At 41.3% G+C, this 27,924-nt stretch overlaps 1 protein-coding gene across 5 annotated transcripts; it reads left to right on the forward strand.

Annotated features, from left to right (window-relative positions):
• Nucleotides 1-64: 64 nt before the first annotated feature.
• On the forward strand, nt 65-27,924 carry NMRK1 (nicotinamide riboside kinase 1). 5 transcript variants are annotated; one of them, XM_007969526.3, is made up of 10 exons: nt 151-298; nt 5,465-5,528; nt 10,656-10,912; nt 11,655-11,745; nt 12,026-12,074; nt 19,146-19,293; nt 19,376-19,447; nt 20,071-20,177; nt 22,312-22,395; nt 27,557-27,924. In XM_007969526.3, the coding sequence occupies exons 3-10, from the start codon at nt 10,872-10,874 to the stop codon at nt 27,574-27,576; spliced, it is 612 nt and encodes a 203-aa protein (XP_007967717.1). In that variant the 5' UTR covers nt 151-298; nt 5,465-5,528; nt 10,656-10,871; the 3' UTR covers nt 27,577-27,924. The 5 variants fall into 5 exon arrangements, with proteins under 5 accessions (XP_007967719.1, XP_007967722.1, XP_007967717.1 ...); XM_007969528.3 differs by lacking the exon at nt 10,656-10,912 and having other exon boundaries at nt 65-298; XM_073021520.1 differs by lacking the exons at nt 151-298; nt 10,656-10,912 and adding an exon at nt 7,653-7,772.

Consider the following 27,924-nt stretch of genomic DNA (forward strand, 5'->3'; position numbering starts at 1 on the left):
GCGCTCCCAATAGGGAAGAGCCGGAGCTGGCCAGGGGCGCGCGGGAGAGGCCGCGCTCGCCGTAGCCCCGCCCCGCCCCGCCCCGCCCCAACGGGGGCTGGAACCCGGGGCAGAGCGGAGTGGAAAGGGGCCTCAGGTGGCCACCCCTACCTGGCATCCCTCTAATCCAGGAGGATCGTGGAGAAAGAGGCTGTGGGCCTCTCGGGGAGCGAGCTGCGGGTAGCGGCGCACTGGGGACAGGCGCACGCCTGGCTGTCGCCCTTGCCGCTGTGTTTGGGAGGACTCGAACTGGCGCCAGGTGAGTGCTTACCTGCTCGCCCCTGCCGCGCCGCGCCGCCTTGGTGGGGCCTGGAGGTGTTTCCAGAGGGTTTTTGTGCTGGAGCTCGGGACTTGGTTACACCTTGAAAGCCTTGCCTGGACTCTTGCCACCCTCAGAGAACTGATAGGTGGCCTGCCGAGGAACACGTGGACTCATGCTCTAGCGCCCTGGCATAATCCTGAAAATGGGAACTCTGCCTCCAAGAGACCGCGCAGCTGGGAGAAGTCGCCAGGGACAGGATTCAGTACTCGATCCTCGCGGGTCGAGATGGTCTCATTCCTCTAGCGTTGGGGTGATGACCTACTGCCCGCCTGCTGCCTGTTATTGTATGGCCTGCTAAGAATTTTTTTTTTTTTTTACGTTTTTAATGGCTGAAAAGAAATCAAAAGAAATATAATACTTTGTGACACGTGAAAATTACATGAAATTCCGATTTCAGTGTCCGTGAAAATTACATGAAATTCCGATTTTAGTGTCCGTAAAATTTTACTGGAACACAGTCACGCTCATTTGCATCTGTGTTGTCTGTGGCCGCTTTCGCATTACCCAGCAGGGTTGAGTAGCAGCTGGCAAACCCCAAAGCATTTCCTATCTGGCACTTTACAGAAAAAGTTTGCCGACCCCTGATCTAGCGGATATTATCTTCGGTGGGAGGAAAGAACTGGAGCACACAAGGAAGCCAATGGCATAAGTTCAAAATAACAGTCAATATTGTAAATTAATTGTGTATTTGGGGAAGGAAAAAAACTATTTACACAAGAACCTACATAAATGAAACCAACGGGGGAGGGGCATGAATTGCGTTTTCAAAAACCCCAGCCCTTCACGCCTGTAATCCCAGCACTGTGGGAGGCCAAGGCGGGTAGATCACGAGATCAAGAGATCGAGACCATCCTGGCCAACATGGTGAAACCTGATCTCTACTAAAAATTCAAAAATTAGCCGGGCGTGGTGGCGGGCGCCTGTAGTTCCAGCTACTCGGGAGGCTAAGGCAGAAGAATCACTTGAACCCTGGAGGCGGAGGTTGCAGTGAGCCGAGATTACACCACTGCACTCCAGCCTGGTGACAGAGTGAGACTGTCTTAGGAAAAAAAAAAAAAACAACCCAGCCTTGAGGGATTTGTTTACCAAAAGGGAGCAAAGTTTAAACAATAGTAGGAAGAGACTGCCCTATCTCCTGGAAGAAGAGAATCAAAATAGCCGTTGAATAGAATACAGAGTGAGAAGTCCTGGAAACATTTTCCTCTTTTTAAAATATCAGGCTGTCCCGTAGATACATTTGAAGAGCACATTTAGCAGGAACTTTGTCTTTCAGATCATTTGCGTTAGAGAGCTGCCCTCTTCGTACAATCTGCTGATTCTGCACATGCCACTTCTGACCCTTCTGCTGTTTAGAATCCAAAATGTAAATGTTTAGTAGTGAAATGAATTAAACATAATAAACACATCTGAATTAAAAAAAAAAAAACTCAACAACATTTTACTTAGGGTTAAAAAAAAAGTGTAAAAAATAAAAATTAGTCATTTTTAGATTTGCTCTTGGCTATCCTAGTTTGTTCTCCCGCTATGCAAAAGCTCTCTGCTGTTGAGGACAGCTTTGCACACACCGGTAAAATAAACTACACAGATTATTCCATGAGATTGAAGGTGGTGTGGATTCTAGTGATAGACGTGCCCTGAAATGATGACTCTTTGGACACATCACATGATTTACAGTTTGTACGAAGCTTGCATTTGCTTCATGAAGCCTGGCAAATCATAATTGCAAGCTTTTTAAATTTGATGTTTTGTTTTGTTTTTGGTTTCTTGGGAGGCAGTTTTGGGGTTGTCTTTTGTCTGTTTGCTTTGGTTTTTTTTCAAGATAAGGTCTCGCTCTATCGCCAAGGCTGAAATGCAGTGGCGGGCGCAGTCATGGCTCACTGCAGCCTTGGTGATTTTTTTTTTTAATTTTTATTTTATTTTATTTTTTTTATTTGTTTATTTTTTGAGACGGAGTCTGGCTCAGTCACCCAGGCTGGAGTGCAGTGGCGCGATCTCAGTTCACTGCAAGCTCTGCTTCCCGGGTTCACGCCATTCTCTTGCCTCAGTCTCCCGAGTAGCTGGGACTACAGGTGCCCGCCGCCACGCCCAGCTACTTTTTTGCATTTTTAGTAGAGACAGGGTTTACACCGTGTTAGCCAGGATGGCCTTGATCTCCTGACCTTGTGATCTGCCCGCTTCGGCCTCCCAAAGTGCTGGGATTACAGGCGTGAGCCACCGCACCCGGCCACCTTGGTGATTTTTAATAGTTCTTATAGAGGGCAACAGGCAATGAAACAGTAGAACATGATGTGGAGGTGGACAGTGCCAGGCCTGGACCTGGAGCTCCCCTAAAGCTGCCCTGTGCATGCACACTGTTTTTGAAATAAATGACTTCAGGGATTGCTAGGCCCACCCCCACCCACCCTAGTCACTTAGCCCTGTTGCCTCTCTTGTCTCTGCATGTTCCAGTTGCCCACCCTTCCGGTCACATTGTTACCTGCTCATTGCTGATAGGGTATGCCCAGCATTTACCCAAACACTGGCTTGGACAGGCCCAGACTGCTAACTAGTGTAGAACTGGGAGTTCCTGTTTTGGTTAAAAAACAAAAACAAAACTTACATTTCACTGTATCCAAGAGATTTTATAAGTGAGTTTTTTATGCCATCTCACTCCTGGTTCCTGAATGCAAGTAACCCCCTCAAGCCTATTTCCCGTGCCACAACCATGCTCACTTGTTATTTACATGCCATGTAATTGATGCAGCAGTCACACGTGTAAGCACAGATGTGGCAATTAGGACGGGGACCAGTAGTCCTTTCCATTCTGTGTGCACAGCAAATAGTGCCCCATCAATAATACATCAGTAAGAATGACATCAATTATCCATCAGAGCCTGACAATTAAGCTAGCACATATGTAACACCCTTTCTTTGCTGTTAGTAATAAAGTGCTTTTTAGCAGCTTGGAGTGATGGAAAGAAGTCAACTCAACTGGTTTAGTTTCATATCTGGCTTTTCCACTTACTGTCTGTGTGACCTTAGGCAAATCGCTCTATTGTCTGAGCCAGTTTCCACTTCTGCAAAATGAAGAGGTAGACCAAGTAATCTCTAAAGCTATACTTCTCCAAGTTTGAGAATTTATGCTTCAGCGAGCTATCCAAAAATAAGTGAAATGGGGGCAAGGAATGACAAAGTTTTATGAATTTTTATTTTATTTGGTCAAGTGAGGATATCACTCTGCTAACAATTTTTGACAACATAATTTTGTAAGAGAAAGAACATTTATCGCCACAAAAGTGAGATAAAGAGCAGCCTCTCCCTTCCCAAAATAAGGCTAGTTGGCATCATTGCACTGACATACCGAAAAAATAAGAATAGGGTAAAATAAAATTCAAAAGCAGAAAAATTACAACATAAAAATGTATTTTACAATATTCATTGTATGCAGTCGTTCCCTTGATACATCTTGTAAATTTGGATGGAGATGTGATTCAACAACATAACTCTGGATGAAACTCAAATATCCAACTTGTTCTGCTATTTTATTTTATTTTTTAAGCCAGGGTCTCGCTGTCACCCAGACTGGAGTGTAGCAGCTCAATCTCCACTCACTGCTACCCCCACCTTGCGGGCTCAAGCAATCCTCCCACCTCAGCCTCCGAAGTAGCTGGAACTACAGGAGCACACCACCATGCCTGGCCAATCTTTTGTATTTTTGGTAGAGACAGCGTTTTACCATGTTGCCCAGACTGGTCTCAAACTCCTGAGCTCAAGCAATACGCCTGCCTTGGCCTCCCAAAGTGCCAGGATTATAGGCATGAGCCACTGTGCCCGGCTGCTATTTTATCACAGTCATTATTGAATTCTTGTCTCACACAGACTTGTTAATGGAATTGGACCCAGTGTTAAGCAATTGTACTCAATGTGGAATATTCTAGAAAGGCCAAGAAGTCAGGCAACAATAGCCCTTTCCCCACCAGGCTTTTTTCTGCATAACCCCTCCCCAGGGAGAGTGTGGACACAGATCATAGGAACTGGAGCACTGCTGGGAGCCTCCAGCTTGACAGGTAGCCACTTGCCCCTGGCTACACAGCCTAGGTCCCTGGCCACCCCCCTGAGCAGATAGGAATGAAGAACAGTGACTGTCAGAGATGACCTTCAGCAGCCACTATTAAGGTTCCCTCCAGCTGCGCTTCACCTTTTCACTTAATGATGAAAAATGGCCCATTGTAATAACCAAGGACTGCTTTAGTGAACCTTAGGGAGGCATGTATGAAACTGCCCTCCATCCCCTAGGCCAAAGGTCCACAAAACAGCAGCTGGTGGCTTAACCTGGCCCTCTGCCTGAACATTTGCAGTTTCATGTAGAAAGCACTACAGAAATCCAATTAAGGGAAATGATAGCCCAATAAAAGGGAATTTCATTCTTGTCATTAGTAGACCTGTTAAAAAAAATTATGATTATATATTGAATTTCATCACAAAAATTTGTGAAAATATTTTTTCTCTTGTTATATAAGTCCATACATAACAATTTAGATTTTGCCTCTTGGCCCACACAGCGTCAAATATTTACTATCTGGCCTGTTTCCAAAAAACATGTACCTAGCCAGGCCCAAGATCTAGGCTTTTGGGTGAAGAAATCTCGTCTTTAAACAGCATTAGCTTCATTTTGCCTCTGGTCAGCAGTGACTTTTTTCCTGTCTTATAAGAGGAGAAAGAGGCCAGCCCACAGAGGTCCCTGCCTCACTGATAATGAGTCATACCCAGGTGACTGAACTGTGCAGGTGGAAGGCAACCTGGCTAAGGAGAGGAGGAAACTTCATATACCACACTGTGGCCTAGCAACTCTTCCACGCCTGGAAAACAGACATGCAAGGGGGAGTGCTCCGCAGCTCACCTGACGTTGAACTGGTTGAGAGGCCCTGAGCACGCCCCGGCTGCTGGCACTCAGTGGTAGCAGGGGAAGCCAGTACGGCAGGGAATGTGGATAATGCGGGGCTGTGCTGAGAGGTCACTGTCACCCTCCCCTCTCAGCTGGTGCTCCCAATTTAGGATTCTTTATCTCCCTAGACATCTAAATGAAATGCATTTGAATTTTTTTTTTTTTTTTTTTACTTTTAGGAAATATTAGGAAGCTGTGGTTTTCAAAGCTAATTATGAAAACATTTATCGTTGGAATCAGTGGGTGAGTAATTTTGGTACAAACAGCTCTTTAAGATACTGAGGATGTGCAAATGGTGTTTCCGTGTGGATGGAGTAGGGGACGGAGAAGCAGTGAGGATTCCAGAGTCCTGGGGAAGAGCAGACCACTGTGGGATATCAGTGGAGTGCTGGCGTCATAAATGCCAACAAGAGATGGGAGAGTTTTCTATAAACAGAGAAACAGAAGAGTCCGTCAACCACGTTTACCCACTTTCCATTTTATTTTGTGGAGCTAACACCAGAGGCAAGGTCTGATTGGGCACTGCTTTCATTCAGGATGATTTATCATTCCCCATATGGGTGTTCCTCCATCATGACGGAGGAGAAAGCTTAGTGTTCCTTTCCAACTGTGCCCACCTTCAGACATGTGCTATAGAGAACACCTTTACCTCCATTCCTTTCCCGCATGTTTTGGGTAGCCTTATGTCCCATGTTGCCAAAGCTAATACTTGTGGTCCTGGATGCACCTCTCTTTCTCTCAAACGTGTTCTAAATTATATGGTCACCCTACCTGTGGTCGCAGAGGCAGGCATGCAAATAAAACATCAACATCAACTGAAAATGACATTATTTGTTTTGCTACCATATTATGTTCACATTATTTGTGACCCAGTTAATAAAATATGAGACTACTTTCTTTGTAATTTTAGGGAGATCATTGTGTTATGGTATTACATTACCATAGTAAGTCACCAATCAGAAGTAAAATTGAGTGAACTAAATGTCAGAACTCTGCTTTGCCTCCCATCTAATCAGAAGAAAAGTTCAGTTTTTCTCTGCAGTACTTCTCTTGTGTTTCTCTTCCTTCCCGCACGCACTGCCACCATCCTGATATAGGCTGTCATTCCCTAGTCCCCATCTTTCCCTTCTAATCTTTCCTACACACCTCTACCAGTTTAAACTTCATACAGAACATTTTAATTATCTGCCTGATGAATGATATTCAGTGGTTCCCAGTTATTGAGAATTAAATCTGAATATCATGGTATATGAAGGCTATCCGTAAGTAATAAAGGAAATGTATTAGCCTCAGGGGTAGCAGGCTGCAGGAAAGATTTGATACAGGAGCTCAGTGGTATCACCAAAGACAGTTTTTCTCTCTTCTATGTGTCTTTCATTTGGGTTCATCTTAGAACTGACTTATCCTTTTGGTCACAAGGAACTGCTAGGAGCCCTGTGACTTGTTTCTTCATAGCCTGTCACTGGGCAGAAGGGGAAATACTTCTCTTCCCCTAGGTTATAGGTCTCCCTTTGACTGGACAAGTGTGGTCCACATACACGCAGCCACCGTGGTAAAAGAGGTGGGATTACATTGATTGGTTTAGGTCAGTGGGTTCTGTTCTGGAATTGAGAGTGGGAGCAGTTCCAACCAGACCTAGAAAACAGACATAGAACCTGGAAAGGCAACTACAGAGTCCACTACAGGATCCAATCCAACCCTCATTTGGCATTTATGTAAATAAGATTTCCCTCTGCTCAATGTCCCAATACAGGGCCATATACCTAGAAACCTACCTCCTGTCTTGTCCTGTGCACTAGGTACTATCCATAACTTCCTAAGAAAGCCTTCTTCCCACTATCTTTTCTTTAGCAAGTGCCATGATTTCTCCTTTTTCTCTTTTAAGAGATAGGGTCTTACTATGTTGTCCAGGCTGGTCTTGAACTCCTGGCCTCAAACAGTCCTCCCACTGGGGCCTCCCAAAGTGCTGGGATTACAAGGATGAGCCACTGCTGCTGGCCAAGTGCCTTGATTTCATTTTAGTGCTGCTGTACCTGTGAAGCCCATGCCAGATTCAGTTATGGCGACTTTTGTTCCTGTCTTGCATCTTATGAACTTAACCACTTGCTTCCCTACGAAGTAATTGTCCAATAAGTCTCGACCGAATTATTACTTCATAGGGAAGTAATAACAGTAATTATTCAATTGCAAATAACAGGGATTCTGAAGGATTTCAGAGGGTATCCATGAACCTCCTGGAGATTTAACACAAATGTAAATATAGTCATTTTTCTGGGTGTGTTAGTCCATTTGTCTTGCTATAAAGGAATACCTGAAGCTGAGTAATTTATAAAGAAAAAGAGGTTTATTTGGCTCACTGTTTTGCAGGCTCTACAAGAAGCATGGTGCTGGTACGTGCTTCTGATGAGGGCCTCAGGAAGCTTACATTCATGGTGGAAGGAGAAGGGGATCCAGCATGTCACATGACAGAAGAAGGAGCAAGAGAGAGTGAGATGGGGCTGGGCACAGTGGCTCCCACCTGTAATCCCAGCACTTTGGGTGGCCAAGGCGGGCAGATCACAAGGTCAGGAGATCGAGATCATCCTGGTTAACACGGTGAAACCGCATCTGTAGTAAAAATACAAAAAATTAGCCAGGCGTGATGGGCGCCTGTAGTCCCAGCTACTCGGGAGGCTGAGGCAGGAGAATGGTGTGAACCCAGGAGGCAGAGCTTTCAGTGAGTTGAGATCACGCCACTGCGCTCCAGCCTGGGCGACAGAGCGAGACTTCCATCTCAAAACAAAAAAAAAAAAGAGAGAGTGAGAGGGAGGTCTCAGACTTTTTAAACAACTAGCTCTCATGTGAACCAACAGAGCAAGAACTCACTCATTACCATGGGGATGGCACCAAAACCTTCATAAGGGATCTGCCCCCATGAGCCAAACACCTGCCAGCAGGCCCCATCTCCAGCTTGGGGATCACATTTCTTTTTTGAGCAGAGCCTCGCTCTGTCCCCAGGCTGGCGTGCAGTGGTGCAATCTCAGCTCACTGCAGCCTCGACCTCCCGGGTTCAAGGAATTCTCCTGCCTCAGTCTCCCAAGTAGCTGGGACTATAGGCATGCACCACCATGCCCAGCTAATTTTTGTTCTTTGTTTTTGTTTGTTTGTTTGTTTGAAATGGAGTCTTGCTCTGTCGCCCAGGCTGGAGTGCAGTGGCTTGATCTCGGCTCACTGCAAGCTCCACCTTCCGGGTTCACGCCATTCTCCTGCCTCAGCCTCCGGAGTAACTGGGACTACAGGCGCCTACCACCAAGCCCGGCTAATTTTTTTGTATTTTTTTAGTAGAGACGGGGTTTCACCGTGTTAGCCAGGATGGTCTTGATCTCCTAACCTCATGATCCGCCTGCCTTGGCCTCCCAAAGTGCTGGGATTATAGGCGCGAGCCACAGCACCCAGCCTAAGTTTTGTATTTTTAATAGAGGCGGGGTTTCACCATGTTGACCAGGCTGGTCTTGAACTCCTGACCTCAGGTGATCTGCCCACCTCGGCCTCCCAAAGTACTGGGATACAGGTGTGAGTCACCGTGCCCAGCCGGGGATCACATTTCAATATGACATTTGGAGAGGACAAACATCCAAACTCAGTCACTAGGGAAAGATATGATAACCTTTGTGGTATTCTCTCAGAGTCCCACAATGTAAAAAAAAATAAAATCCATCCTGGCATTAGACTTTGTATCCCATCTCCATTTCTTAACATGGACTGGTTTTATTACTATACAACTTCTCAATCCTTAGTTTCCTCAACTGGAAAATTGGAATATTAACATCTACCTGTTGCAGAATGTATTCTCCATGTGTTTAAATAATTACAGACAGCCTTTTAACTTCTCCCTAGTCCACTTTTATGTCCTAATACAATGAGCCCTCTTGTTACCTGGCACATAAAAAAATAAATGGGCCAGGAGCTGTGCATTTATTTGGGTGTTGTGAGCAAAGAAGGGAGCGGCACCAAGTAGTCACCCTTTTTCCTTCCTAGGATCCTAGGATCTGAGCACACTGGGCACGCTTCTCCTCAGGTTGGATAGCACATGCGAGCAAGGCTGTCAGTGTGCTGCACGTGGTGGTTGTGGGTGTGCCATAGGAGAAGGTTCCTATTCCTTTCCCATATGTTTTGGGTGACCTTCCTATTCCTTTCCCCCATTCCTTTCCCCCATCCTATTCCCCCATTTCTATTCCTTTCCCCCATCCTATTCCTTTCCCCCATGTTGTGGGTGGCCTGAGCTGTCACCTGACCAGGATGTCTCCCAGTCTGAGTGTGGATTTTAGGTGCAGGCTTGTTTAAATACTTTTTCTCTTCTCTCCTCTCCGTATCTCAGACTATCTTCTAGCCGGTCTGTCTCCTCCAAGGCTTGTGCAAAAATGGGGTGTGTATTTCTCATTGGCTTTAGCTAAGTCAGTGAGAAAGGATCTAATTACTACTGTTGGCTTGACTGCATGATCTTAACAGAGATAAGTCTAGAAAATGACAGATTTTTTTCCAGCCAGATTGTTCATATTGTAATAAAGTCACTCCCATTCACTATCTCATTTAAACCAAAACTTAATACCTAAACTATGGATACTTGGTATAGTTTACAGACATTTTTGTTAAAGAGGGGGAAAAGTTGTAATATTGTCTCGATACATAGGGTAGCACCCACTCCCTTTTCCTTATTTTCAAAGAGATGGCCCATATCCTACCCAATCGTGTATCGTAAGGTTAAATGAGAAATCTTGTGAATCAGGTTCCTTCTACCTTGAGGTATAATGTAATAGTAGAGTTATATGCAGGCCATTTTGATGAATGGATATTAGTTCATTTTCCCTTTTCTAGATTATAAGTATTTGTGGATTGATCTCATCTGGGATTAAGCAGCATTTCTTACAAATAGATGTGTAGTCAGGAGTTTTTTGTGCTGTGAACATTTGGTGGTATGGTGAAATCTTGACCTCAGAGTAATAGTTTTAAGTGTACAAAATAAAATACAGGAATACAAAGGAAATTGATTATATTGAAATATAGTTATCAAATTATTTTTAAAAACAAATTTGTGATATTGTGATATATAATCTTCTATGTCAATATATTAAATAACAATATCCAGAGGTGGGTCTAAACAATGCTATAAATCAGAAGTAATAATGAACATTGATGATACTTCAAGATATCCAACCCAACTGCAACATAATATGAAAATATCTGTGATTTCTCTTGGTGAATGTCAGGGGTACTTATATCACTTATATTTATAATTAAAGGAGATGCTAAAGTTCTGTTAGAATTCAGTGAAATTAAAGGTATAATTTTTTTCTCATTCAAGTTCACAAATGCCCTGACTTATGTTCACAGACATGAGTCCCAGGTTAAAACACTCTTTCAATAAACGACTGAGTAGGGAAGTACCTCCTTCCCGTGTGATCTCCTAGACGCTGGGAAACTAGATCTAAAGAGGAGTGACTCAGTGCCCCTTCTCCTGGACTTCATGGTCCGGCCAGAAGGGACAAATATCTGGCCTGATGGGATAAGCCACAGCGGACCTGCCAGCTGGCCCCCAGGTGGAGAGAGATGGGGAAGAGGAGGCACCACAGAGGAAGTGTGACTTCATGGTAGGTGGGCTTGTACTAAGCCACTCCTGTTTTTTCCACTGTGCCTTGAAGCAAAATCACAGTGACCATATGTAGTTTTATACACTTGCACTAAAATGTGCTACTCATATTCTCTGTGTTGCATATGAACCATGTGAATATTTTGACATAGGCAAAAAAACATTTCGCTTCCAACACAGTGTATTTTTAAGTGTTAGTGTTACTCAGTTCACTTACTCGGCAGTTACCTTTCTCCTTCATCTTTCCCAGCTTATTTCTTATCGTTTAGTACATCAGATCTGCTGGTGCCTGTGGTTTAAGGCACTATCTATGAAAGAAATCTTTTTTTCTTAAATATTAAATATTGCTTTAAATATCCTCTTTTAAAATATTTTAAAGTGTTTAATGATTTTTTGGCCAGGGCTCACGCCCGAAGTAATCCCAGCACTTCGGGAGGCCCAGGCAGGTGGATCACCTGAGGTCAGGAGTTCCAGACCAGCCTGTCTAACATGGCGAAACCCCATCTCTACTAAAAATACAAAAATTAGCCGGGTATGGTTGTGGCACCTGTAATCCCCGCTGCTCGGGAGGCTGAGGCAGGAGAATCACTTGAACCCAGGAATCAGAGGTTACAGTGAGCCAAGATCGCACCGCTGCACTTCAGCCTTGGTGACGCAGCGAGACCCCGTCTCTCAAAAAAAAAAAAAAAAGTGTTTAATGATTTTTAATGGTTTTTCCTTCTTGGTACTTTTCTTTGCTTCAGTGTGACAAACGGTGGGAAAACAACACTGGCTAAGAATTTGCAGAAACACCTCCCAAATTGCAGTGTCATTTCTCAGGATGATTTTTTCAAGGTATCTATAAAACTTCTTAAATTATTTATTTAATACAAAAAGGTTTAACCACCAAGTTAATTGAATTACATCCAAGAAGTCTGGCGAGTGATGTACCTTTTGTATTGAAATTAGGCTCAGTGCAATGGTGCTACTTATCCACTAGATGGCACTGTCTATCAGTGCTGATCTTTAATTGCTCATCCAAAGCATTTATTAAAAACTTATCTCCTCTTTAGTCTATAATTGTATTATTTCTTTCCTACACACTATTTTGATGGGTACTTTATTATTTTTCCAGCCAGAGTCTGAGATAGAGACAGATAAAAATGGATTTTTGCAGTATGATGGTAAGTAGATTTGCTTGTCAAATATTGTATGCTTATGTTCATTTTCTTTTTCAAACCCAAAGAACTTCACTATGTTGAACTTGATGGTTCTGCGAAACAAAAATTTAAAAAAAGAACTTTACTGTATCTGTGAAGACAGTCTTAAAATGTGTTTAAATATATTGCTGTACTTTAAGCCTGCCTTTGTAGTTTTCTGATTTCTGTTGAACTATTTAAATAAGTGAAAACCTTTTTCCAGTTTTATATTTAAAACTGAAAACATTGGGGCCAGACTTGGAGGCTCACACCTGTAATGCCAGCACTTTGGAATGCCGAGGCAGGCAGATCACTTGAGCTCAGGAGTTTGAGACCAGCCTGGGCAACACAGGGAGATTCCATCTCTACCCAAAAAAATACAAAAATTAGCCAGGTGTGGTGGTGCATGCCTGTAGTCACAGCTACTTTGGAGGCTAAAGTGGGAGGATCACTTTGCCCAGGAAGCTGAGTCTGCAGTGAACCCAGGTCGCACCACTCTACTCCAGCCTGGGTGACAGAGTGAGACCCTGTCTCAAAAATATGTGTATTTTTAAAATAAAAATAATAAAACTGAAAACACGGGAATGATAGATTTTTCTTCTTTTTAATTGAGGTAAAATATGCCTATATAATTTACTATCTTTACCAATCTTAAGTGTACAGTTCATTGGTAATAAATATATTTTTTTCTCCCTTCATTCCCCTCACCTGCTTCCCCTTTCAGGCCTCTGGTAACCACCAGTCTACTCTCTATCTTCATGAAATCCACTTTTTTTAGCTCCCACATATGCATTAGGATATGTGATATTTGTCTTTCTGTGCCTGACTTACTTCATTTAACATAATGGCCTCCAGTTCCATCCATGTTGCTGCAAATGACGACTTCATTTTTTTTATGGCTGCATGATATTCCATTACATATACGCACCATACTTTCTTTATCCATTTCTTCATCGATGGGTACTTAGGTTCATTTCATATTCTGGCTATTTGTGAATAGTGCTGCAATAAACATGGCGGTGCAGATATTTCTTGGATAGATTGATTTCTTTTATTTTGGATATATACCTGGTAATAGAATTGCCGGATCATGCAGTAGTTCTATTTTTAATTTTTTGAGGAATCTCTGTACTTCTGCATAGTGACTGTACTAATTTACATTCCTCCCAATAGTGTGTGAAGGTTCCCCTTTCTCCACGTGGAATCATAGGGTTTTCTTCTGAAGCAAGTTAAACTTGCTGTTCCTCTGCCTATTCCTGTTCTGGAGATGTATAAGTAGCTCTATTGGTCACCCTCAACCACCCCATGACAGAATTTTGCCTGGAGCAAACTATATTCTCTCATTCTTTCAGCTTGCCTTCCTGGTGGCCAAAGTACTAGACAGCTGTGGTTTGGTTTTGTTTTTTTTACTGTTCAGAAAGTTTTGTGAACATATTTTACATGGATTCTCCTCATTCCTTACTCCAAGCTAACAGTTTTGAAGCCAAAGGATTATAGTCTATCCTAAAACATTTTCTGTAGAGAATATCATGCTAATAGGCTGTTTAATACTTGGTGGTCTTATTAACCTTTACAATTAAAAAGATGATCATTGAGTACTTATACAAACTAGTAACAGAGGGAGCTCTCTTAAAAAGTCATAAAGTATGTTCTCTATTTTTAACTGATAATCTTTTAGGAAAAGTGTTATATGATCAGTTCTTATAGACACATAATAGTTTTATGAGAGGCAAAATTCTTGACTCACTCTCTGTTCTTGCAGCTTGAGTTGCAGCCAGGATCATTTTTTCTTTTTTTTTTTCTTCTCTTCCTCTCGTCCAGAGGTTAGTGAGAAAAATCATTGCAAAGGAAGGGTGAAAAACAGGGTAAAACAGTTTTCAACAATTGGAAAAGAATTACTATTTCTAATTTTTAATGAATTCTTACAAACTGGTAAGAAAAACTAATATCCCAGTAGGAAAAGGGCCTAAGGTTGTGAATAAGCTCTTCCTAGAAGCAGTCAGTTATTGGATTGATAAATGTACGATAAAAGTCAACCTTAAAGAACTGTAAATTACTTTTTTTCCCACTTACCAAGTAAACGAAGATGTTTAAAGCAATGAGAATTATCCAGTGATAGCACGGGCTCAGTAAAACAAAGGCCCTAATATACTTTAGATGGAAGTATATAGATAAATTGGTACAGCCTTTCTGGAAAGGAGGTTGAGCATGTGTCCCAAACTTAGCATGTTCATGCCATGACTTCAAGCATCTCACATCAAGAATCTATCTTAAGGAAAGATTTGAACATTTTAGGTAAATGCACAAATTTAAGGTAAATCAAAGTACTAGTCAAGTCTTTCTAAGCACAAACAGGATAGTTTTAAAATGTGGAACCATCAAGTTTGTAGAGGAAATAATTATATTTTCAATGGAATATAGTTGATTAATATGAAAGAAATCAAAACAAAAATTAAAAATCAAAGGATGACCGGGTACGGTGGCTCACACGTGTAAGCCCAGCTCTTTGGGAGGCCAAGGTGGGTAGATTACTTGGGTCCAAGGAGTTCAAGACCAGTCTGAGCAATGTGGCAAAACTGTGTCTCTACAAAAAATACAAAAATCAGCCGGGTGTGGTGGTGCGCACCTGTGGTCCCAGCTACCGAGGAGACCGAGGCAGGAGGATCACTTGAGCCTGGGAGGCAAAGGCTATAGTGAGCCGAGATATGCCACTGCACTCCAGCTTAGGTGACAGAGTGAGACTGTGTCAAAAAAAAAAAAAAATTCAAAAGATGGTGGAAAAATAGAAAATAATAGTAAGATGATAGATTTAAGTCCAAATATACTAGTAGCCACATTAAGTGAAAGGAAGTAAAATACTCCAAAAATTGTCACACTGGTACTTTTTTTTTTCTAAGCCAACAGTAAGTTCGTCCCAGCTACTCGGGTAGCCAAGGCGGGAGAATCACTTGAACCTGGGAGGCAGAGGTTGCAGTGAGCCAAGGTTGCGCCACTGCACTCTAGTCTGGGCAACAGAGCGAGACTCTGTCTCAAAAAAGAAAAAAAATGAAAGAAATGGACTTAAGTATAAGAACATAGAAATATAGGCAGTAAAAGGCTAGAAAAAGATCCATGATGGAAACACCTACCGAAAGAACTGTTATAACTCTAGCAACTATACTAATACCAGACAAAGTAAACTTTAAGGCCGAGTTTTACTGAGATAGAGAGAAATGAGTTACTTTGACAGGAAAATAAAACAACCTAAAATTTTTATCTACCTAATAACATAACATTAAAATGCATTAAACACTGACAGAGCTAAGAGGAGAGAAAGACACAAATCCACAATTGGCGTGGGAGTTTTTTGTTTGTTGGTTGGTTGGTTTTTTATTGAGATGGAGTCTCACTCTGACACCCAGTCTGGAGTGCAGTGGTGTGATCTTGGCTCACTGCAAACTCTGCTGCCCAGGTTCAAACAATTCTCATGCCCCAGCCTCCCAAGTAGCTAGGACTACAGCCGTGAACCACCATGCCTGGCTAATTTTTTTTTTTTTTTTTTTAAATAGAGATGGGGTTTCCCCAGGTTGGCTAGGCTGGTCTTGAACTCCTGACCTCAGGTGATCTGCCCACCTCAGCCTCCCAAAGTGCTGGGATTACAGATGTGAGCCACCACGCGCAGCTAATGAGGGGGATTTTAACACAACTTCCTTTGTGTATTAGTTTGCTAGGGCAACGTAGCAAAGTACCACAAAATGCCTGAAACAACAGAAAATTATTGTCTCACAATTTGAGAGGCCAGAAGTCTGAGATCCAAGTGTCAGCAGGCTGGGCTCCCTCTGAGGCTGTGAGGGAGACTCTTTTTGGTGCCCCTCTCCCGGCTTCTGGTGTTTGCTGAAATCTCTGGCAGCCTTGGCTTCGGCTGCATCACCCCAGTCCCTGACTTCATCTCCACATGGTACTGTCCCTATGTGTGTGTCTGAATTTTCTCCTTCTGTAATCAATCATATTGGATCAGGTGCCCACCCTACTCCAGTGTGACCTCACCTTAACTGATTGTATCTGTAATGACCATATTTCCAAATGAAGTCACATTCTGGAGAACTGGGCATGAGGACTTTAACATAGGGGGACACATTCAGCTCATAACAGCCACTAATGGGACTAGCAGACAAAAATTACTAATGATATAACATGTTTGAACAATACAGTTAACTAACTTGACCAAAAACTGACATGTACAGAACATGCACCTAATAACAGCAGAATACATATTTTTTTTCTTGAGTACATGGAATATATTACCCCAAATAGTCCATATATGCAAGGGCATGGAGTAAGTCCTAATACACTTTATGGATTGAAGAAATATAAAGATACTCTGTAATCACCATGAAGGAAATTAAAAAGCAATAACCAAGTGTTTGAAAAGTAAGCATTACCCTTTTTTCTGATTTTCAAAAACTTTTTCTAATGGAAAATTTCAAACATACGCAGAGGTCAGCAGAAAAGTATAATGAACTCTCTCATGAGTTCACCATCCAGTTTTAATAAGATGAAATTTTGACCAATTATATTTCATCTATACCCTCACCCACTCTATTCATCTATATTGTTTTCAAGCAAATCCCAAACATCAATTGTATTTTATCTGAAGCAAAACACATATCTATTCCTTGGGTCAAAAGCTAAATCATAATGAAAATTAGAAAATATTTTTAATGAATGATCACAAAAATACATCAAAACTAGAAAGACTGCTGGTTCCAGCCAAGACAGATTAGTCCCGTTGCTCACTGGTCCTCCCTCCTACAATGAAAAACCCTGGACATAATGCAACAAACAGACGAAGGAAGACTGAAGGGAAAAAAGAAGGCATGCTGGCTAGAGATCCCAGGATGTGAGGAATGACATGGCTATGGGATCCCTGGGTTTTCCTTTTGCTTCCTACCTATACAGGAGAGAAGTATAAAACATGAAACCATCCATGGGCACAGGCTGAAAAAGGAACAAGGAAAAGGGTGGCCTACCAGAATAGAAAACCTTTTTGATAATATCCACCCTACTCTAGCCAGCCACAAAAGGCAAAACCGTCCTCCCTTCATGGTGTTAGCTGGGTGCGGAGCTGGACTTCCAGAAGATCCATCCAGCATTAGCAAGGCAGGGTGAGTCACCCCTCCACGTCACCCACGGGGGTTGGATCAGTGGAACCAAATGGGTAGCTGCACTTTCGCCTCCACCTGGCAGTATTCAGGTGGAAGGAGGCAGTGTGCAATGGAGCAGGTTGGCACTTCACCTTCCTTACTCAGGTGGTGTCAGCTCCTGTCAGCAGAACCCAGTGGAAGGATGAACTTCTGCCCACAGCTAGCAGCAATGAAACTTAACCGGCACTCTCCTTGACCCCCTCTTCCCACAATGGACCAACTTCCCCCATCAGCAGGGCCTAGCAGGAAGCAGAGCATCCGCCCCCACCTGAACCTGCAAGCTATACCGGAACAGGGTGACTGCCTGCAAAAGAAGATTAAATAGGATCTACAGCCTTATAACACAGGATCTAAAATGTCCTGGACACAACTGAGAATCACTTGTTTTACCAAGAACCAAAAAAGTTTCAACTTAACCAAGAAAAATGAATCAATAAACACCAATACCGTGATGACACAGATGTTGAAATTATCTGACAAAGAATTTAAAGCAGCGTTATTAAAAGGCTTTAAATATAGTATTGCAAACAGGCTTGAAACAAGTGAAAAACTAGAATGCCTCAGTAAAGAAATAGAAGATTTGAAAAAAGAACCAGATGGAAATTTTAGAATGGAAAAAATACATTAATCAAAATTTGAAAACTCACTGGATTGGCTCAGTAGCAGAGTAAGTACGACAGAGAAAATAATTAGTGAACTTAAAGACAGAACAATACAAATTATTCTCAACAGAGAGAGAATAGACTGAAAATAAATGAATAAAAATGTGGAACAATAATGAAAGATCTAATATTCGTATCTTTGAAGTCTCAGGAGAAAGTGTGGGACTAAAAAAGTATTCAAGAGGTAATGGTTTAAAAAAAAAACTTCTCAAATTTGGTTTAAGACATAAAACTTCAAGAATCTGAGCAATCCCCAGGTTAACTAAGTCTGATAAAAAATATAGAGATGGAACAGATTACAAATTCCAAAAGCAAAATATCACTGTAAACCCTACAGACATTAAGGAGATAAAAGGATATTATGAACACTCATTATACAAATAAGTTTGAAAAGTTAGGTGAAATTGACAGTTTCCTAGAAAGACATCACTTATCAAAACTAACACCAGAACAAAGAAAAACAAAACCTTAATAGTCCTATGTCTACTAAATAAATTAATCCATCATTGAAAAACCTTCCGCTAAAAAACACTGTTAAGTGCTGTTGGCTCAATTAAGTAGTTCTGGAGTGGAGCTGAGAATTTGCCTTTCTGACAAGTTCCCAGGTGATGCTAATACTACTGGTTTAAGTACCATATTTTAAAAGCTATAGGCTACTTTTCTAAAATCACGATTAGCTCAAGAAGCATGTACATTTTAGAGTGTGACAATGACATATTTGTGTTCTTTACAAATAGTCTGACTTTTAATTATTTATCTAGAAGAGCTCTTGCTAATTAAATATCTTAACTCTTTGCCAAAGACATTACAGGTATTTCCCCCCATGAGTCATGTATCTTTCAAACTTATCTGTAGATATTTCATCTTCTAAAAATTTTACATTTTTGTGTAGTCAGGAGAGAATCAAAGTTATAAGTAAAGCAAGGTTAGCCATGGGTTTCTGATTGTCAGAGCTGGTATTAGGGACGTAGGAGTTCACTGTACTTTACTTTTTTGTATGTTTGAAATTTTCCGTAATAAAAACGTTTCACTCTGGTTTATCAGTATTAGAGTTTCAAAGTGTCATCTAAAATATTTGTTATTAGGAGTTTTGAAGGGAAATAAAATGGTGGTCTATATATTTACAGAATCCTGGATATATACATCACAAAAAGTCACATCACAAAATGTTTTGCTATATTGATTGCATATTTTTGTGTGTGTGTTTGAAGTGCTTGAAGCTCTTAACATGGAAAAAATGATGTCAACCATTTCCTGCTGGATGGAAAGCGCAAGACGCTCTGTGGCATCAACAGACCGGGAAAGTGCTGAGGAAATTCCCATTTTAATCATCGAAGGTTTTCTTCTTTTTAATTATAAGTAAGCATCTCCACTCTAATATTGGCTCTAAGTGAATGGGGGGAAGAAAAACCCTTGTGAACTAAGTATGCTGTTATTTTAGGCCCCTTGACACTATATGGAATAGAAGCTATTTCCTGACTATTCCATATGAAGAATGTAAAAGGAGGAGGAGGTAAGTTTTGAAATCATCTTTGTGAGTTGTAATTCAAAACAAAAAATTTAGAAGAAAAATGAGGACAGCAACATTATTGAGCAATGTCATTTTTCAGACACAGGAAGCCTTAACTCTTCTTTATAAAAGGAGCAAAACCTTTTTCCATAAATGGTCATCCACACAAAGTAATGCAAATTACTTTCTAAGAAAAGCGCCTTATATCAAGCTTTTGGCTCATTTCTCCTAAATCCTCAAACAAAACAAGCCCATGGTGATTATGATTTTAATGTGAGTGAGCCTGTTCTGCCACAGCTACAGAGAACACCAATTAGTTCAAAGCTTAATCCAACATAGTGGTCTCTCCATCATTATTTACACTATTTGTCTCTTAATTCTCTTATAAAGCACTAGAAGGAAAAAGGATAATTAAGAATGATAGTCAGTGGATTACAAAATTAATTTTAGGATCAGAGAACTAAATCCACGTTACTACTGTCTTTCTAACTGCCACTGAGTTAAAACATGTAGCACACTGTTTAGATTCAGCCTCTGAGTGATTTCTCCATTATCCTGACCATTCATATTTTACTTTATCAATTGTGTGTTTCTGTCAACATAAAGTTTCCTACATGTTTTGATAGTACAAGGGTCTATGAGCCTCCAGACTCTCCAGGATACTTTGATGGCCATGTGTGGCCCATGTATCTAAAGCACAGACAAGAAATGCAAGACATCACATGGGAAGTTGGTAAGTGCCTTTTCTCCCTCTGTTCAAAAAGTCCCCCTTTTACTTGTCATTTGCCTCAAAGTATAGAAAAGAAAGGACTCATAAAAAAGTATAAAGGGACACTTAAGCAAGAACACTCTGGGCTTCTCTTCTTCCATAGCTGGTTCTCCTGGTTTCCGTTTCTCTCTGTGGCTCTCATCAGCCTCTGGGTGGTTATTCATTCAACCAGTATCGAATGAATGCCTTCTGGTGCTACCCTGGAGATGTTAAGGGGAATAAGGCAGACCCAGCCCCTGCTGTCATGCAGGTGACATTCTATCGTGGAAACAGGTGCTAGAGACACCAGCCTGTCCTTTCCAGCTGCTGTAAGTTCTGTGACACCAAGCTCTAGGGGACTGCCGAGATCCCAGTAGTCAGGGAAGGCTTCCTTGAGGAAGTCACATTTAACCAAACTTCGATTAATTTAACTGAACAAAGGAGATGGATTGGGGAATAGAAGATCACCCCAGAAAGTGGGTATGGCACACGAAAGGACCAGGGGCCAGGAAGGAATGAGAAGCCCCTGAAAGAAAGCTGGTGTGGAGAAAACTTTCTGGTAAAGAAAACCAAGGGAGCAGATTGATGCTGGTGATACAGGCAGGGTCCAGACCCTATAAGGCCAATAGTCTAATAAGGACTTTGATCATTATTCTCAGAGAAGTGGGAAGCTCTCTAGAGAGAAGTTTTAAACAAGGACATGATTGATAAAAATTGTTTTTAGTTAAGACCCCTCTGACTGTGTGGAGAATGGAGGAGGACAGATTTATAGGGTGTGATGTTAGACGCCTGCACTCAGTAGAAATGGGTGATAGAACAGCTATGGAGGGGGCGGGAAGATGACAGATGCCTCAGCAACTGACGGATGTTAGAAAAAAGTGAAGACATTGCAGACCTGTAAGGGAGGAATGCATGTCTGTTTTGCATATAATAAGGTTGAGGTGCCTGGGAGACATATGTAGCAATTTGGAGGTAAGCTTCCGGATCTGTGGGCTTGAGCTAAGAACACATCACTGGAATAGGGCACTCAATGCAGAGAAGATGGCAGAAGGCTGTTCTATAAGGCAAAGAAGTTAGAACTGATATATGCTTTTCACAATAAAGGGGACTTGTCTGTGTTGTGAGAAGCCTGTTGGCCTCCAGGATAGGTAGCTATGTCAGAGCCGTGTGGAATGCATACAGAGTGTATCCCCAGGGCCGATGCTGAGATTCTGGCTGCACCATGTCCACCTTGGACCATTGGTTGCAAGAACATCCTCTTGCTTCCCTTCTCTCCCTTTTACCTAAAATGCAAATCTAATCAGGCTCTTGCCCTGCTTGAATACCTTGAGACGTCTCCAGATCTTTGAGATACAATCCAAACAGCCAGACATCAAGGCGTCTAACGACTGAGGTACTGAGGTACAGTCTTGCTCTAGAATCTCATCTCATGTTGTTCCCAGAGCTTCCCCGTATTCTAGCCATTCCAAATGGTGCATCATTGCTTTTGCCTCTCCCTGCTATTTTCTGACCAGAAGGCCCTTTCCTTCCTTTAACCTAGACAACTTCTACTTTTTCTCCAAAGCTGCTTATGCCAGTTTTATTAAAAATACATCTTTTCTCTGATAGCTGAAAACACACACACACACACACACACACACACACACATATTTTCTGAGCCTGGTGAATTCTGAGTTAGTACATATGTTGCAGATCCCAGACCACTGCATGGTTTAAGAAGCTTCCCAAGTGACCCTCATGTCTAAGTATGTTGAAGAATTACTCCTTAAGTGACCCTTTTGGGTGAACACCTTCAGTGCATCAAAAGTGCCATGTGCAGAACACCACTTACTTTCTTCTGTTTCATTCCTCTTTTCTTCTTTCTTTCTCTTCTCTTTTAATTAAATAATTTTCACATAAGCCAGTGTGGATTTATCTGTAACAATCCAGGATTTTTGACCTATTATACCTGGCTAGTATCTATTTCTTTCTTCAATCACTATTAATTTTCTTTTAAGTTATGGTCCTGGGTGCCTTGGTTAAACCTATTGGCATTTACAAGAGACGTTGGGTGCCAAAGTAAACATTGTATATTAATAAGCCTGTTAGCATTTGAACCGCTCTCTTTTCCCCTTCGTAGTGTACCTAGATGGAACCAAATCTGAAGAGGACCTCTTTTTGCAAGTCTATGAAGATCTAATACAAGAACTAGCAAAGCAAAAGTGTAAGTATGGTGCTAACAAAGTGGAAGGTAGAGGAGAAGCAGCCAGAAAAATAGTTCATTGCATATGAAAGGACGGAATATACCAGAATGCTAATGCAGGAAGGATTGTGCTCGTCCATTCTTTGCTTTGAGGATAATTCAGAATCAGAAATTCCGGGGGGAAGGTTTCGAGACTCAGTTAGTTTGTCTGTCTGTTTTTAGGGGTGAAACCATGTACCCTTTGTCACATCTCTTAATGCTATTTATGTGATTTACTTTAAAATGTTTAGTAGATGGCTGTACCAAATGGGACTGGAAGTATCCTTTGGGCAGAGTATAATTAAAATGCTGATGATTTTGTTTTAGTATGTCCAGAGCTCCCTGTTTCTTTTGTTCCCTTAAAGATTTCCATAAAATTTCTACTTTCCAAATACCTCAAAGATAAACAAAAGATTTTAAAAAGTATTATGAAGTGTTTGTTTAAGGTTTTCATATTGGACAGCACTTTCTGCAAGTGCCAGAGATTTGCCTAAATATGGCTTCAGCAGAAAGACAGTACAGGGGTAATGGTGGCTTCAGACCCAGCTGGATTAACCCGTTTATGCCTAGTGTTCCACTGTTGGGACTGTAAGCTAGTAGAGTTATTTATATCCTAATGCTCAAGGTCATCACCAAGGTCTGGTTTTTCACACAAAAAATTTTGCAACCTCCAACATTAATGGGTTAAGGAACTCAAATAAGGTCCTCAGGACTCTGCTTCTATTCTACTTTCTATTTAGGGTTTATTTTGAAGTCAGGCTCTCCACTGACCTGATGTCTGTTGATAACAACATCCTTCTAGGTCCATCAGTCCCAGTGTGAAAAGATACCTTTTTCAAGATTTGACCACGAGTTGATAAATGTTGGAGCTGGGTATTGAGTACAAGGAGGTTCATATTTATTCTCACTTCTTCTGCATAAATTTGAAATTCTTTATCTTAAATCATTTTCTAAAAAGCAGTGTTCTGTTGTAGCCCAGATGATTGGTCCTGCTGGACCACATGACTTGCCAAAGCGATCGTTATGGCCAGAGGGATGGCATACTTTGATTGGCGAGGTCTGGATCACGTAACCCATCTTGTAATTGAACACCCCACCTAACACCTTCTGATTTTAAAAATTTCTCTGGCCAGGTGCAGTGGCTCATGTTTGTAATCCCAGCACTTTGGGAGGCTAAATTGGGAGGATTGCTTGAGGCCAGGAATTCAAGACCAGCCTGAGCAACATAGTGAGAGAGACTCTGTTTCTACAAAAATTAAATTTTTTTAAAAATTAGCTGCCAGGTGTGGTGGCTCACACCTGTAATCGCAGCACTTTGGAAGGCCGAGGCAGGTGGATCACGAAGTCCGGAGATCAAGACCATCCTGGCCAACATGGTGAAACCCCATCTCTACTAAAATACAAAAGATTAGCCAGATGTGGTAGTGTCCACCTGTAGTCCCAGCTACTCAGGAGACTGAGGCAGGGGAATCTCTTGAATTCAGGGGGCAGAGGTTGCAGTGAGCCGAGACTGCGCCACTGCACTCCAGCCTGGTGACAGAGTGAGACTCTGTCTCAAAAAAACAAAACAACAACAAAAAAACTAGCGGGGCATAGTAGCACACGCCTATAATCTCAGCTACTCAGGAAATTGAGGTGGGAGGATTGCTTGAGCCCAGGAGGTCAAGGCTGCAGTGAGCCATGATTGTGCCATTGCACTCCAGCCTGGGAGACAGACAGCCCTATCTCTGAAAATTAAAAACTTAAAAATTTCCCAAAGAGAAAGCAGGGCAGGAGGTAGAAACCAGAAGAAGAAGGTCGAAAAAACACGCTGGAAGGACAGAACTGTAGATCTAGCTATTGTTATATTTGAACTATTTGAATTAAAAGAATTTCCATGGCTAACACCAGCAAAATGCAATCATCAACTGGCTCAGAGAAGACAGTATGACTCACTCCAGCAGTGAAGAACATTATATGTTTTTTTGGTGAAAGGCAACTGCCCTAATCCAAATGTCCTTCCTCAATAAGAGACTGAACCCAACTAGGCAGCTCATTGATCCTAAATATTGTTGATTTCAGGATCAGCCCATCATATAGGCATGAACCCATTTGAAGGAATTTCAGGACCATTTTAAATTTTCTTCTTGCAAGTAGAATTTAGAAGCTTTGCCAGATATGCCCGCCCACTCCTGCCGTCTGTTACTTTGATGAAAGTCAGGCCTCCCATAATGAATCTCAGAGCACCAACGTGAGTGGATATAGAGGGTGTGGGGTGAAGGGAAGGGCTCAGCCTTCATAAATGATAGCACATGAGCCAGAGCCACTTCTCTGAGAGTTACTGGCCCCCCTTTCTGTCCCTAATGAGGCACTTCCAGAAGTGTTTCAGCTGTTGGACACCTGTAGCTCTTTGTCTTCTCAGCGATGGCCAGTGCTTGGGTCCAACTTTCCTTTATGACTAAGTCATACACTGGAGTTTGGCCTTATGATCTACCTACTGATAAAGATGAAAGTAGCCTTGGTCATGTAGCTCAGGTAAATTGCATCCAGTTCCATTCCAAATTCAGCCTTCACCATCTGTTCCAAGGCCCAAATACAGCTGGCATGTTTTGACAGGTGCTGCTAGCCCACAAGAAAGTGCATTTCCCAATGTTGTGATGCCCCTCCTCTTTCCTTCCCTACATCCTAGAGGCAGGCAGGAAAGTATTTAGCTATGCCATTTGAGGCTTCTAGATATTAGATAAAGTTAAAAAAAAACAAAACTTAAAAGAGAGATAAAAACAGAAATCCATCAGCTTTTCTTACCTCTAACATTTGTGCTGTTTTTTCTCAGTTACATAAATAAGTTACTGTTTTATTTCTAGTAACCTATTACCTTCCCTGGTTCTTCCATCCACAGTAACCTGGCAAAGCTGTCCTGAAGGTACCCTCAGCGTAGCCTGGTTTAACCCTGAGTATGACACACACTGAGCCAGCTAGGGAGACCTTTCCTGTTTCCAGTGACTGATCTTCAGGGTTTTTTTTTTTTCTCACATCTCATAAACTTGTCTAGCTAATTTTTCAGTCTTAAGTACATAAAATCATAATTATGATAAAGTAATAATAATGAAGGGGAAACAAGAAAGACTGAATTTAATTGTTAATAAAACAATAAATTATTCAGCAGAGTAAGGGAATGGAGTTATACATTTAATTTAATCCTTATTTAAATTCAAAGGGTGAGGCAAAATTTAATCATTTCCTTATTCTTACTAAAACAAAGTAGTCTAGCCACCAGGAACATTCAAACTCCCTTTTAAAACATTTATTTTCACCTCATTATAAAAGCATATTATTTTTAAAGGTTTATTTATTTATTTATTTATTTTTATTTTTTTGATATAGTCTTTTTTCCATCTTTTTTTTTTTTTTTTTTTTGAGACAGAGTCTCACTCTGTCACCCAGGCTGGAGTGCAGTGGCGCTATCTCAGCTCACTGCAACCTCCGCCTCCCAGGTTCATCTCATTCTCCTGCCTCAGCCTCCCGAATAGCTGGGACCACAGGGGCCCTCTACCACGCCTGGCTAATTTTTATTTTTTTTAGTAGAGACAGGGTTTCACCATGTTACCCAGGATGGTCTTGATCTCCTGACCTCATGATCTGCCCGCCTCAGCCTCCCAAAGTGCTGGGATTACAGGCGTGAGCCACCGCACCCAGCTGATATGGAATCTTGTTCTGTCGCCCAGGCTGGAGTGCAGTGGCGTGATCTTAGCTCACTGCAGCCTCCACCATCTGGGTTCAGGCGAATCTCCTACCTCAGCCTCCTGAGTAGCTGGGATTACACGTGTGCACCACCACGCCCTGCTAATTTTTGTATTTTTGTCAAGACGTGGTTTCATATGTTGGCTAGGCTGGTCTTGAACTCCTGACCTCAGGTAATCTGCCTGCCTTGGCCTCCCATAGTGCTGGGATTACAGGCATGAGCCACCACACCCTGCCTTGTTAAATGTTTATTATAAAGCAAAAGGGAGGAAGTAATTACCTGTGTTCTCTCCAGTCATTAGTGTTAACATTTTAATGAGTACACATCCAGTCTTTTTACTGTTCACATCAATCTCTCCTTTACAAGACTGCAAGGGCAGTGTAGTTAATCAGCCGTGCTTATCTCTGTTTTTAAATTAGTATTTAATTTTTATGCAGCTTTATAGAGTTCATTATATAATGAAACTAAGTAGCTCTTCCAGTTAAAAACAAAAATCAAGGCTGAGTTCTGTTTTGTACATGGAAGAGAGATATAAGACTTGACATTGACCTTTTAGTAGAGAAGAAAGATGTCACATGTCTAGTTTCAAATCAAAGGAATAAGAAGTTGCAAAATAAAATTTAATTATCAGATGTTTGCATTGTTCTCATTAAATTTAAAGTATGATCTCATTATTAAATTATAGTATAATTATCTAGGACCGTAGTCCAAATTAACATAAGATCACATAACCATTTCCCAATTGTTGTCTATTTACTGTTGTTACAGGTGTTTCACATGGGTAAATCACATGCTATAACAAAATATCTACATGTATTCTATGTTGGTTTTCTTCTTTTTGAATTATATCCCTGGAGTAAATTCCCAGAAGTGTCACTTGTGTAGTCAAAGGATGTAATCATTTTTACATTTCACATATTTCAAAAATGAAATACTACACTGAAAAATGTGTGCTCTCCAATATGAGCTGTGTAATAAGAATGTGGTAGGTTTATCATTGAATTTCTATGCCAAATCAAGTATTCCACTGGGCTTCCTTCGTTTAAGAAAAGGGATTAAAGGTAATAATACGTTCCCCACATCAAGGGTAACACTCCAAAACAAGGATTATACTGCAGACAGCTACCCTTTGTGGTTTTATTCTAGTCTTCAAACTATTTCATTCCCTGAAGTCAAGGATTACTATACCAATTACAAATGATTTTGGATATCTATCTGATATTTTCAGTCATGCTTCAAATTTAATGCAGGGATTAAAAGAATGGGACTTGGACTCAATTTAGTTCTTTACAGGAAACCAGCATTTTTGGCTCCAGAATCCCCGTAATTTAAACATCCTTAGATTTATTGTTGTTGATGTAAAGATTTAATAAAATGAGAATTGGAATTCTCCATTAATTTCTTTTTATGTTTATTCCCAAGGTTTGCAAGTAACAGCATAAAGACGGAATGCAGCAAATCCTTCCTGAAGTGAATTAGGAAACTCAAAGGAGTAATTTAAGAACCTTAACCAAGATACAAGGTGTACTGTGGTACAATGACAGCCATTGTTTCATATGTTTGATTTTTATTGCACATGGTTTTCCCAACATGTGGAACAGTAAATATCCATGCCAATGGACAGGACTCTAGCTTAGCAAGTTGCTCCCTCTCCAGGAAGCACATAGATATAGCAGAGCTCACAGTGAGTCAGAGAGTCTCCACTTTTTGAACATAGCTCTAAAATGATGATTGTCAAACTTTTCTAACTGGAGCTCAGAGTAAGAAATAAAGATTACATCACAATTCAA

Source organism: Chlorocebus sabaeus, chromosome 12, assembly GCF_047675955.1.
Source record: "Chlorocebus sabaeus isolate Y175 chromosome 12, mChlSab1.0.hap1, whole genome shotgun sequence".
Taxonomy (NCBI): Eukaryota; Metazoa; Chordata; class Mammalia; order Primates; family Cercopithecidae; genus Chlorocebus; species Chlorocebus sabaeus.

Excerpts from the sequence above, each read along its gene's own strand:
- NMRK1 (XM_007969526.3), top strand. The coding sequence starts at position 10,872 with ATGGGGAAGAGGAGGCACCACAGAGGAAGTGTGACTTCATG. Across the intron at positions 19,448-20,070 it reads GAATGTAAAAGGAGGAGGAG|TACAAGGGTCTATGAGCCTC; the intron begins GTAAGTTTTGAA and ends ATGTTTTGATAG. Across the intron at positions 22,396-27,556 it reads AGAACTAGCAAAGCAAAAGT|GTTTGCAAGTAACAGCATAA; the intron begins GTAAGTATGGTG and ends TTTATTCCCAAG.